The sequence below is a fragment of the Halichondria panicea genome, chromosome 15 (genome assembly GCF_963675165.1).
Source record: "Halichondria panicea chromosome 15, odHalPani1.1, whole genome shotgun sequence".
Taxonomy (NCBI): Eukaryota; Metazoa; Porifera; class Demospongiae; order Suberitida; family Halichondriidae; genus Halichondria; species Halichondria panicea.
Genome location: NC_087391.1, coordinates 4,931,699 through 4,943,506, shown reverse-complemented (window position 1 = coordinate 4,943,506; position 11,808 = coordinate 4,931,699). Strand labels below are relative to the sequence as shown.

At 43.7% G+C, this 11,808-nt stretch overlaps 3 protein-coding genes and 3 non-coding genes across 6 annotated transcripts; 5 read left to right on the top strand and 1 right to left on the bottom strand.

Moving 5' to 3' along the window:
* Positions 1-12: 12 nt before the first annotated feature.
* On the bottom strand, positions 13-7,260 carry LOC135349142 (RNA polymerase-associated protein RTF1 homolog). Its single transcript, XM_064547634.1, has 18 exons — positions 7,027-7,260; positions 6,672-6,779; positions 6,273-6,422; positions 5,516-5,709; positions 5,073-5,263; positions 4,628-4,868; positions 4,017-4,107; positions 2,487-2,569; positions 2,339-2,426; positions 2,163-2,270; positions 2,014-2,091; positions 1,506-1,627; positions 1,254-1,311; positions 1,084-1,161; positions 917-1,015; positions 725-769; positions 562-667; positions 13-289 (listed from the first exon to the last, which is right to left on the bottom strand). Exons 1-18 carry the CDS (start codon positions 7,099-7,101, stop codon positions 171-173), a joined length of 2,034 nt encoding a protein of 677 aa, XP_064403704.1. The 5' UTR covers positions 7,102-7,260; the 3' UTR covers positions 13-170.
* LOC135349145 (uncharacterized) lies at positions 3,056-3,946 on the top strand. Its single transcript, XM_064547637.1, has one exon. The coding sequence runs from the start codon at positions 3,105-3,107 to the stop codon at positions 3,807-3,809; it is 705 nt and encodes a 234-aa protein (XP_064403707.1). The 5' UTR covers positions 3,056-3,104; the 3' UTR covers positions 3,810-3,946.
* Positions 7,261-7,319: 59 nt separating the features above from the next.
* Positions 7,320-11,712, top strand: LOC135349135 (zinc finger FYVE domain-containing protein 1-like). The gene is made up of 11 exons (XM_064547627.1): positions 7,320-7,647; positions 7,796-7,930; positions 8,180-8,449; positions 8,636-8,904; positions 9,050-9,224; positions 9,281-9,378; positions 9,441-9,552; positions 9,686-9,783; positions 10,050-10,167; positions 10,315-10,485; positions 11,007-11,712. Exons 1-11 carry the CDS (start codon positions 7,354-7,356, stop codon positions 11,565-11,567), a joined length of 2,301 nt encoding a protein of 766 aa, XP_064403697.1. The 5' UTR covers positions 7,320-7,353; the 3' UTR covers positions 11,568-11,712.
* Positions 10,515-10,588, top strand: Trnat-agu (transfer RNA threonine (anticodon AGU)). The gene has a single exon. It is a non-coding gene; the product is annotated as a tRNA-Thr (tRNA).
* Trnat-agu (transfer RNA threonine (anticodon AGU)) lies at positions 10,659-10,732 on the top strand. Its single transcript has one exon. It is a non-coding gene; the product is annotated as a tRNA-Thr (tRNA).
* Trnat-agu (transfer RNA threonine (anticodon AGU)) lies at positions 10,821-10,894 on the top strand. The gene has a single exon. It is a non-coding gene; the product is annotated as a tRNA-Thr (tRNA).
* Positions 11,713-11,808: the final 96 nt, after the last annotated feature.

Here is an 11,808-nt window from a genome sequence, read left to right as displayed (position 1 = left end):
TAATATTGACAGTTGCCTGGTAACAACAATTATATAGTTGTTATTTAATCTGAACGGCTGTTATAATTATTATTATAATAAACAGTTAGTGCACAAGCTGAAAATCTATAATGCAAAAAGAGAGACAAATACACCAAAACACATTAGTTTTGAGAGAGTCATGTGATGGATCATATGAGTCCTCTCCGTTTCTTATAGTCTGAGAGGTTAAGGGAACGTTTGGGTCCGTCGCCATGGCTACCTTTTTCTGTCGGGACGGACTTGGGGACTGATCGTATGGTTGAAGGAACTACAGAGGGAGAGGGACATACGTAATTATTAAATGCGTACGGAAACAATTAATATAGTTGCATACATAAATCAATAGTTACGTAGCTAATGATTAGGAAGTACTAACAGCCAATGAAAAGCCAGTCTATAGTTACATAATAATTACGGTTAATAGATATGTACCTAGGATCTGGCAAGAAATATGTTACCATAGCCTTTGGCCTCCAAATGTTGTCGGTCAATGCATGTGTACATTGCACACACTAGCAACAGATATGCATGAGTGAGTACCTTCTGGTCCAGTGGGTAGGTCAATCTGTATGTCGAAGTCGTGTGCAGAGAAGAGATCCTCCACGTTACTGGTGGGCGTAGGAACAGTGACGGCACTCGTGGACGGCTGAGAAGAGGAAACATACTTAAACTAACAAAGTTGAGTATATTCCACATTACGTACCTGTCCATTAGAAGCTGTACCAACAAGATCTGAAGCTGTCTCTTTCTGTGGAGTTTAAGTAAGTTCACGTACGTCTCTATTGAGTTGAAAGCTTAGTTTGTATGTACAGTATGTGGGTTATGTACTGTACGTACTGTTTGAATAATAATGTAATCTATATCCACTAGCTGTTACCATTCCATATGTACTCACCTCTGTTGACTTCGCTGGGTCCTTCTCCTGATTCTTATCTTGAGAGAGCTGTTGTAACTGTTCCTCTGCATTTCCACTCACTCCTCCCTCCCTGAAGGTCTGCAACACACCACACACACACACTGATAACAGGCGAGTGGTAAGAGACTGGGGCGCAGCAAACTCACCAATGTCACTAGTGTAGGCTGACACTTTCTCCTAGTGAAAGGGTCATTGACATCTTTATCAGCTGCAGCCATTTCTTCCTATAATGTGAATAATAAACATATGAATACTAAAAACATAGCCATTATAATGGGACATGATACATGTACTTTCATCCACTACAAGTGTGAACCTTGAGTGCCTGTTCTGATCTGGTGACGTTCCTCTGCCTGTTACGCTCGTTGATGTAACTGAGGGGAAATAAAGGCAGTGCACGTGTTACATTGTATTGTGAGTTGCTTGTAATACATACTAGGTCACAGATGCGGATTGCTTGGAACGACTCAAAGAAGCGGATAACATGATCATACTACAGTAAGCTTAACCAGTACTGTTGGTAACAATACAGCCATCTCCATAGTGACACCTTACGACCCACCCTCACCTGATGGCCGAGAGTCCCTTGTTTCGCTGTTTGTCCAACTCTTCTGCCCTTTCCTCATTCTCCTCAATCTTCGTAGAGAGCACACCCACTCGATCCTGGTCACCCTCTACCTCAGCCAGTTCCTAAAGTGGGGGGAGTGTAATTAATAGTACAAATGGAGAAAGTGGGGGATTGGAAGAAAGGAGAATGAGTGGGTGGAGGGGTGGTAGTGATACCGTGTTTTGCAAGCATCAAATATTTACGAACTTTGCGAGGGTTGACCAATTCGCAACAATAAAATCGTAAAACCACTAGTAAACATAACACGATCCTTGCCAGAACGCAATAGTTAGATCACAAAAGGTCAAATTTTCTGCTGATTTGGCTCATTTGCAAAGGTTTTTCACCAGTAAAATATTCTAGTAATACGGAAACAAGAAGGGGGGATATCAGACGGTGTGTACATTCCATTTTACATGTAAGCTAAGCATACATGCATCACATGATCAACAACACACACTTCCGGTACCTTTTCTCTGATGAGTCTGTTCTTGGTCATGGCATAGTTCCTTGGATTCTTTCTGAATTTCTCCTTCTCTTTGACAATCTGGATCACACATTTTAAAGCAAAGTGTAAAATTCAAATTAAAAAAAGAAGACACAGCCATGCCATTTTACCGTCTCAATATCTTTATCATTCATGGAGAAATTTTTGGCTGCTTCGATTTGTTTTGTTTTCTTGCTGACCATTTCCAGAGAAGGAGCTTTCATGCCTTGGGACTCCAACTGAAATGAATGTTAGTTACAAGTTATAGTTAGCACTGAAGTTTTTTAACTAGACAAGTTGCGTGCACCTCTTGTAGCCACTTAGTGAACTCTGTGTCCGAGAACTGACTGTTAGAAACGTACTCCATTCTGAACTGCCGCTCTTGAGTAGCATGTCTGTATGGGTGTCACATGACAATCACATGAACATTACACGCACGGCTTCTGTGTACTCACTTTAATCGAAGGGTTTTGTTCGTCTTTGTGGAACCCAGAGAGTACACTTTAGGTCCTTCCTGAATATTCACAATCCTGCATACCTGCAAGCAAGCACATAACAACGTGATGTCATATAATGCCACACACACACACACACACACACACACACACAGTTATGCGAAATAAAACTAGACGAATTTTCACACGCTAATAGGATCCGATTGGTACAGGTATGATCTAGTGCTTATGAACACTCAAAATCCCCCTAGCGTAGAAGGGGAACTGAGGGTTCACCCCTAACCACTGACAACTGGTGAATGAATTCCTACTTGGGTATGAATAATGGAAATTTTGACTGGTAAATGGTAAACATAGTCCCGTGAATGAGATTAAGCTTGCCAGAGTTGTGGAAGGAGACTGCGTTAAGCTTTCCCTTTAGAGTTAGACAAAGAATGAGGGGCTGTTAAGGGGGCAGTAGAGTGCAGGCCTATGCTGCACCACTCATCAAGTGGAACCACACAGTTCAGCCGCTAGCGGGCTATTAAAGCAACGCTTCCATACATTTTGGGTAGAACTCATCAAAAACACAAGAAGAACAAGCAAAAAAACTTCACGAAACTGCCAAGACAAAATACAATGAAGCTAGACGTATTGTTCCTCATTTTCACCACCATGGCCTCTCTGGCCTGTGGAGCTCCTCTTCCCACCACCACAGACACCACTGTGGACACTCCCACTCAACAACCCACCACACCTCCACCAAGCCTAAAGAAACTATCAGAGGATGCAAACCGAGCCTCACTTGAATCCTGGCAGTCGGCAAGCATCCTGCTCGGCCATATCCAAAATGTGATCCTAGCTGGCTATGAGGTCCCTCCGTCCCCGACCTGCTTCCAAGAGGAGAGAGATCCCATCACGTACGAGCATCCTCACCCAAGCACTGACTTCCAGGCCAACCTTATCAACGACTACACCTCTCTATTGAGCTACAGAGACTACTTTGATGACGTGTCCACATCCAACAGCGAGCAGCCAAGCTCGGCCACTACTAGAAGCCCTAATGAAGAAGACCCTATAGCATCCCCTAAGGCAATCTACACAATCGAGCTGAAGGACTTCACGTCAAGCCTGAACACTCTACTAGTAAACATGGAGAAGCTATTGACTGCTCAAAACTCGAGTTCCCTAAGCTTGGAATCAAATACTGGATCTATCCTACCCACCGAATGCTATGAGAAATGCTATGGACAGCAAGTTAGTGTGCTCGAAGACTATCTTACCCTCTCCTACAACTACATTCCCACCGATATTAGTGGCCTGTCTGACTCCAAGAAAAACTGAACAGTATAAGATTACACATCGAAATTACTATTGTACTCGACAATGATATTTATTTTAACCATTGTAAATAGTATGCTTGAATGTACTGTACGCTTGATGTATACATGTAACTATAAAAAGTTAAATTGTATGTTTTACAGTGAAAAAATAACCTTTGCAAATGAGCCAAATTCCAAATTCCATAGTGTAGTATAATATGGTACTTACCCGATACACCATTTTTCCATCGTGAGCGCCAATGCCGATCCGCACATAGCAACCAATGGCTGTGTCCTTAAAAAATGGCATGTGGACCCACCTGCAACACAACACAAACAGTTTGTATACGTAAAATATACAAAGTACAATGAGGCTGCTATCGGGAAGGGGAATCCCCCTTAACGGCCAGCCCTTAAAATAAAGGTCAGGCACCCAGGCCCACCAAATGAACAGTTTGAATGCAACCTATAATGGCTCTGGAATTCTTTCAGTCGCCATTAACTTGAGTTCCGTGGATCCAATTTCAACAATTTTCTGAAAGCTTAGCTTAGAAAAATACCTTTAAAATGGTATCATCAATGAATTTGCCAATTTCGGCCAAATACCATGGATTATATACAGGGATGAAAATGCTTAATTATGGCCCCAACCAAATTTTGAATTTAAACACATCAATTGAAAGGTATCTTTCTAAGCTTTTGAAATTGGATCAATAAAGTAACGTTAATATGGCTGTTGAAAGATGTTCAACTACACCCCCCCCCCTGTTAAACAAAGGGCACCTCTACATCATGTATGTAACATATAACAGTGTTCCCAAAGATGCAGTAAGTACTCACTTCTCAAGTCGATATCTGGACAGCTTGATCTTGTTGAGCTGCGCCAGAGTGGTGATGCTCTTGCTCCCATCTCGACGAAGGGCAGAAAGGGACTTTCCCCCTACATCGTCCTCTGAGTCAGCGTTGGAACTGGAGCTCTCAGTGCCACTGGAGGACTCCTCGTCACTGGAGAATATGTCAGCAGCGTTGAGAGGCTTGAATGACTGTTCTTCTTTCTCGGCCTCTGCCTTACGCATTTTGTCTGGGAGAGAGTTATAAGCAATTCGTGATGCTAGCACCGTTTCAATAAATGGATACCAGTCAGAGTTCGTCTAACAGTGGAAATGCCAACGAATAGGGAGAAATGTTTTGATAAGGGGCAGTTTATTTACATATATATATGCATAATACAGCACTAGAACAACAAAAGTAATAGCTTTCAATATGGGAAGCAACATGTACTTACCTGCAGATCTCTTTGCTTTGAGCTCGTCGATGGCTTTAGACTTGCTCTTGTCCTGTTGCCTCACTCGAGTGTCCCTAGTGGGTCTTCTCTGCTTCCCTTTCGCTTTGGAGCGCCTCTTTTCAGCCTTCTTTTCTTTACGCAGCCTCTGCTCAATCTCAAACCGAGTTTTGAGAGCTTGCCGCTTCTCAAACCTAAGAAAGAAAAATGTCTACTTGATGCAGGTGTAATCTGAATGTTTTATGCACGAGATATTAACTGAGTAAAAATGTCCCCAACAGAGATAGCAGCCTAGCTAATTTTTCCCAGTATACAATACCAGACATTAAAGTTTGAGGCAGATACTCTATATAGTTAGATATACTACTGTATATGGAGCAACATTGTGCTCTAGTTTGAGAGTGAGAGCTACACTACTGAGAGAACACTAATAAGATAGACTCTACCTTTTGAAGACCTCCTGCTCCCTCTCCGCCTCAGTCATTTGGTCCAGTTTACTCCGATCATCCTCGTCCCCAATCAACTCATCGTCGAGACCATCGTCAAACTGTAGGGAGTCCGCTGAGGAACTGTCACTGTCCGAGCTCGAGCTCTGACCAGGACCACTACTGGAGAAGCCACTAGCAACCATCGGCTTTGGCTGTGAGTACGAGAAAGATATATTTATTTAGGTACATTGTTTACATACACAGGAAATCAGCATCAACAATATTGTACACACTGATACAGTTACATGTACATGTATGCACGGACACGCAGTTTTGATATCACATTAGCTAACAATGCATGTTAGTAAGGCTACCGCTTAGAGACCATAATTATTAGGCATAATTCTGATAAAAAACAGACTACAATCAAATGATAATAACACCACACGCCAAATATTGTACGTCAACCAATAAGTAGTACATATTGCACCAGTTCCAGGAGCTAGTGATCTCAACACCCCAGCCCTTACCAGGTTCCCCTGACTCACCATCTCCTCTCCACTGCCCCCCCCCCCTCCCCAGCCCTCACCAGGTTCCCCTGACTCACCATCTCCTCTCCACTGCCAACCCCCCCCCACCACCCCACCCCTCACCAGGTTTCCCTGACTCACCATCTCCTCTCCACTGCCCCCCCCAGCCCTCACCAGGTTCCCCTGACTCACCATCTCCTCTCCACTGCCCCCCCCCCAGCCCTCACCAGGTTCCCCTGACTCACCATCTCCTCTTCACTGTCCCCATCCTCCTCATCATCGCTCGACTCACTTGACGGTTTGTGACCCATGATCATCTTACGACCAATGCCACGCCCCCTATTGATCAGAGGCACTCGTCCTTTCTTGCCTTTACTCTTACCATCCACAGTCCACTGCAAACACAACATAAAGGTAACAATTCAGTCACAACTATGTGGACACACTTGAGAAAGAGACTTAAAATCAGCAATACACTACTTAACATAGAATACATGTACGTGCTTGTTTCACTAGCAAAACATTTTCTAGATCCCCAAAAGGTGAATGTATACATTTTTAGGTTAGATCAGATTGTAGAATGTGTTATGTGTCAATTGCTGTCAGTTTGTGGTAAATATACGTACTGCTGCATGTACCCTGACCTCATTGTCGCTCCCAGACTCAGAGCTTGAGTCGGACCCGCTGGACTGGGCAGCTGGGGAGGACAGTTTGGGCCGTTTGACAGCTGTCGTGGTCAGAGAAAGTGCTTCCTGTGGAATACAAACAATGGGATATTGTGTGTTTTTGGTGAAATGCAAAAGGGTCAGGCCTAAAAGCGGACGAGGCCATTTGTGTGCTAGGACCCTCTTAAATAAAAACAGGGACAAACATTTTGTAGCCAAAAGTTCGGGGGTGAATAGCTTTTGACAATTATTGTTGTGTGTGGATGTGTGTATGCATGATTAGAGTTTAAGAAAAGTGGGATTTTAAGCTAGTTTATAGACTTATTACAGCTACCTGGTCCACATTTTCACTCCCATCCGAGTCTTCACTATCTGACCGAATAATCGGCCTTTTCTTAGTCTTAGACATGTTGCCTACGCTAGCTCCTACCCCCCACTATAACTTGCAGACCACAGTTCCACAGAAGGGCCTTGATCAGTAAGAATTAAAGCTTCCTAGATCCTTAGGTAACGTTGTTACAACTTGATGGGTAAAAGCTTCAGTTTCTTTGATGTGGATTTGATTAAGGGGGCGTGGCCGCAAACAACACATGGCAAATTTGCCAATTCAGCAATTTAGGGGGGGCGTGGTTAAAGAATAGTAACGCTAAAGTTTTTAAAGATGCTTGCTCCTGAAGCATCTTTGTTTGAGACCAGCCTAGGCAGAGTATGTCAAGAGGGCCTGGCTTGCGAGATGGGGGCTGGAGCAGAGTTCTACTGTCAAGACTGCACCACCTACCAATGCTCAAAGTGTGAGAGTCTACTCCACTCCACTAGAGAGCTCAGGGCACACACTAGAACTAGTCTCCATGGAGAGAGAGGCAGAACCAATCAAGAGACTGCATCGTTGAAAGTCAAACAACCACTCTTGTCCGTATCCAGCTTCTTGCTCGTGAATGAAGAGGAAAAACTGATGGTAAACGAGAAGAAATTGTACGTACTGTACATGTATTTATAGGGAGAGGGTATTAGTAGCGCAAGTGGATACGAGATGGACCATCTATATTTTAATTCACTATGCTTTTTGATTAATCTGTGTTTTAATGGACTATGGCTCACTGCAGGTGACTGACAAGGCGGAGTTTGTGCAGAGGCTTGGTTGCCCTGGTGACTGTAAGGCAAAGGTGGTCTCCATATTTGGGAACACTGGAGATGGGAAATCACACACTCTCAATCATACGTTTTTCGATGGAGAAAATGTAAACACACCCCTAAGGCTATCTATCGTATGAGCGTTTTAACACATAATAATTAAAGACACTACTGTATACCTACTTTACCAACATTTCTCGGGGATTTACATTGTCGACGCTGAAAGCATAGTGTACTGTTTCCATGTGTAGATCTTAACAGCTAATAAATGCAGAAGAGGTGAAGTGTCTCCCCCCAAATAATTATTTTCTCCCATCTCATTTATTAAATCAAATTCCTCTCCCCCTCCTCTGCAGGTGTTCCCCACTTCCCCCGGCCAGAGCTCCTGTACCATTGGAGTGTGGGCAGCCTACTCCCCCAAACACAACGCCATCTTCATCGACTCTGAGGGTCTCTTGGGTGTCTCTAAGAACGAGCACCGTCGTACTAGACTACTGCTCAAGGTGCTGGCTGTCTCCGATGTGGTTTTATATCGCACAAGAGCGGAGAGGCTTCACAACGACCTGTTCACTTTCCTAGGGGATGCATCCGATGCTTACTGGAAATACTTCAGTCCAGAGCTCAAGGTACAGGTTGTCATGTCAGCATGCATGCATCATATTTATCTATAATGAACCACACAGCCTGTGCAAGTAATCCAATTGTAAAATTGTATGAGGAGTACCATCTTAACAACTAAGAAGTGGATACAGGTTATTCACTGTTGTTCAACTACCACATCTTTACACCCACTCCTCCCACTCCCCCTCCAGGCAGCGTCTGACCGCTGTTCCTTGGACACGCCCCTCTCCTCCCTCGGGCCCTGTGTTGTCATCTTCCATGAGACACTGTATACTGAGTTGCTAGGGGAACACGGCACAGTGACCTCTGACCCACCAGAAGATGGGCTCACTGACTCTATTAGCTGTGATGACTCTGATGACAGCCCTCCTGAGTTCTTCTCCACAGAGGAGGTCAGCGAAGGAGACAGTCGCAAGAAAGGCAATCACCAAATGACAGCAGAGGAGCTGCTTAGAATAAGGTGGAGTATAGTTTATAGTTTAGGTTAGCAGGCTAGTGCAAGATCATCCGTCAAGATCGCATTAACGTACCTGTATCAATTTGACTGAAGGGATAAATGTTTTTGTGTAATCAATAAATGTTATACCTCCTTCTCTCCCATGCAGGTTTTCTGAGCTCGGTTACATTCCCAAGGCGTTCTCCTCAGTGGAGTATGTTGGTACACGCACCCAAGCCCCTCCCACTGACTTCAGTGGTCTGTGTGAGGTGGTGAGAGGACTCATCAACAACAACGTTGTCAGATCACCACGCCGACCAGACATAGTATACACTGCCTTGAAGGTACGTACATTATTTGAAGTCTGAAATAGAGATTTTTTCCGTTTGATTGTTTACAGATTCTCAACGACAAGTTCAGTGGTAATGTATCCAGTGTGAGAATGTCCTCCTTCCCAGACGCTTATTTCACATGTCCTGAGAAATGTTTATCTTGTGGGTGAGTATTTCTCTGATTTTGAGCTCCTAGAGTGTTAATGTATTGTCCTTATTCTCTGTCAGGGTTCGTTGTGATTTGAGCATGAACCATTTGAAAAATGGAGAATCTCATAAGATCAACGGAGCAAGGTGTAAGTACAACCATACCTTCGATAACAAGACCTACCTCTGCAAAGTAAGCAATAATTATTTGTACTGGAGAAGTTTGTATACCTGTCATGTAATAATGTGTCTAAAGTGAACTGGCTGTACATCTCACAATGCAAGTATTATATGGAAAATGTGTTGTCTCTCTCTCTTCTTTACAGTCATGTTTTGACCGTGGTGTGGAGAGTGTGGTGGCTCCTGAGACCTCCTCCACTGGGGAGTCCAGCTGGTTGGGTCTGGCCAAGTACGCATGGGCAGGGTGAGTAAGCAATCCTGTACTGTACACTTATTATAATGTAAGGCTAGCTCTGAAGAGTACTTACATGTACAATGTAAGCGTATACATTGTATACCCTTTGATTTGTTCAAAAACAGTGCATTTTGGCCAGCTAGTTCCCAGGCTAAATTTCACTGTGTAATTATTATAGGCAAGCAAGACGTAGCAATAATTATGCATAAAGTACTGTGTGTCTGTATTACCAAATTACCATTGACAACTTTGTCACCACTTTGTTGTGTGTGCAGGTATGTGATAGAGTGCCCACACTGTGGTGTGATTTACAGGAGCAGGCAGCACTGGTATGGCAACAAGGACCCAGAGTCAACAGCTGTCAAGACTGACAATAAGCACATATGGCCTCAGGTAATTGATTTTGCTGACCATTGTATAATTATGTACGCTTCATGTTTCTAATTACAATCTCATTTGAGAATCATTCACAAGTAGTGGAGTGGTAAGATACAGTATTATGTGCAAGTACGACACACTCAAGTTCTTATCAATTCACAGGACTTTGCCACTGGTCAAGGCTCAGAGAATGTTGTACGACGACTGTTAGATCGTGTGGGGGATGTGGCAGAGGCAGTGGGGAGTGTCTCTGCTCAGCCGGCTAAGACTATCTCCAGTTGGATGTCTGATCAAATAGCCCCCAAATACTGGACCCCTAACTCCAAGATCCTGGTAAGAGCAGTGGGTAGACATTTGTAGTTGGCTCTGTGGCTTAGTTGGTTAAAGCGCCTGTTTAGTAAACAGGAGATCACCGGTTCAAATCCGGTCAGGGCCTTTTTCTTGAATTTTCATTAATGTATGGCCTCTCTAGAGTGTTTGATTTCGGCACAAGTCATTATGTAGCTGGCCCTGTGGCTTAGTTGGTTAAAGCGCCTGTTTAGTAAACAGGAGATCACCGGTTCATATCTGGTCAGGGTCTTTTTTCTTGAATTTTCATTAATGTAATTAATGTATGGCCGGCCTCTCTGGAGTGTTTGATTTCGGCACAAGTCATTGTGTGTGTAGCTGGCTCTGTGGCTTAGTTGGTTAAAGCGCCTGTTTAGTAAACAGGAGATCACTGGTTCAAATCCGGTCAGGGCCTTCTTCACATTTTTAGAATTCACGTGAATCCTATCTCTATTCCATACATGCGATCTATGCAATTGAGTTTTTTGCTTGTGATCCTAAATGCCAACTGTTTTAATTTTCCATAGGTGTGTGGGGAATGTCAGAAAGAGTTTGGCTCGGCCAACACGAAGCATCACTGCCGAGCGTGTGGAGGTGGTTTCTGTGAGAGGTGCTCCTCGAAATACATGGCTGTCCCTTGGAGAGGATGGGGCAACGTGCCTGTGCGTGTGTGTGTCTCCTGTTACAAGCAAGCCCAAGGAAAACCCTCACACAGATCACGTAAAGAAGAGAGATCAAACGCTACGACAAACACCGAGAAGACAGCTGCAAACGAGGCCACTGTGACTGCTCGCTATATGGGAGAGGTGGTGCAATCTGCTATTGGTTTAGTAACTGGTGCTATAAGCTATCCTAAAGATGTCATTGTTGAGTCTGCTCGACCTTCATACTGGGTGCCCGATGCAAAGATAAAACACTGTAACAAATGTAAGAGTGAATTTGGACCGAATGACTCGAAGCATCATTGTCGAGCTTGCGGGGAGGGGTTTTGTGACAAGTGCTCCACCCATCAGATCCCTGTGCCGTCCAGAGGATGGGACTATCCAGTGCGTGTGTGTGACCTTTGTGTTATAAGAAGAGACTTGTGAACTTATTGTGTGTGTACATTCACAACCAACAATCACATGATCACAAATCACACTGTGTTGTTTGTAGATCAATTTTTTGTCAGTAGCTACGCTGTATATATACGCTTAAAAGTATTTTTGAATTCATGATTAATTTTAATCTGTAGATCTGTTAACTAATGTGGCCACACCCCTCCCCCCAAAAAATCAGCTGGGACCAAGACTATAATAATTATAGATTGATAGCATGATTACGTACATG

Coding starts and splice junctions, on each gene's coding strand:
- LOC135349145 (XM_064547637.1), top strand. CDS start 3,105: ATGAAGCTAGACGTATTGTTCCTCATTTTCACCACCATGGCCTCTCTG.
- LOC135349142 (XM_064547634.1), bottom strand. CDS start 7,101: ATGTCTAAGACTAAGAAAAGGCCGATTATTCGGTCAGATAGTGAAGAC. Junction 2,570..4,016: donor ATGGAAAAATGGTGTATCGG/GTAAGTACCATA, acceptor GCTTGCTTGCAG/GTATGCAGGATTGTGAATAT. Junction 2,427..2,486: donor AACAAAACCCTTCGATTAAA/GTGAGTACACAG, acceptor ACACCCATACAG/ACATGCTACTCAAGAGCGGC.
- LOC135349135 (XM_064547627.1), top strand. CDS start 7,354: ATGCTTGCTCCTGAAGCATCTTTGTTTGAGACCAGCCTAGGCAGAGTA. Junction 7,648..7,795: donor ATGAAGAGGAAAAACTGATG/GTAAACGAGAAG, acceptor GGCTCACTGCAG/GTGACTGACAAGGCGGAGTT. Junction 7,931..8,179: donor CGTTTTTCGATGGAGAAAAT/GTAAACACACCC, acceptor CCTCCTCTGCAG/GTGTTCCCCACTTCCCCCGG.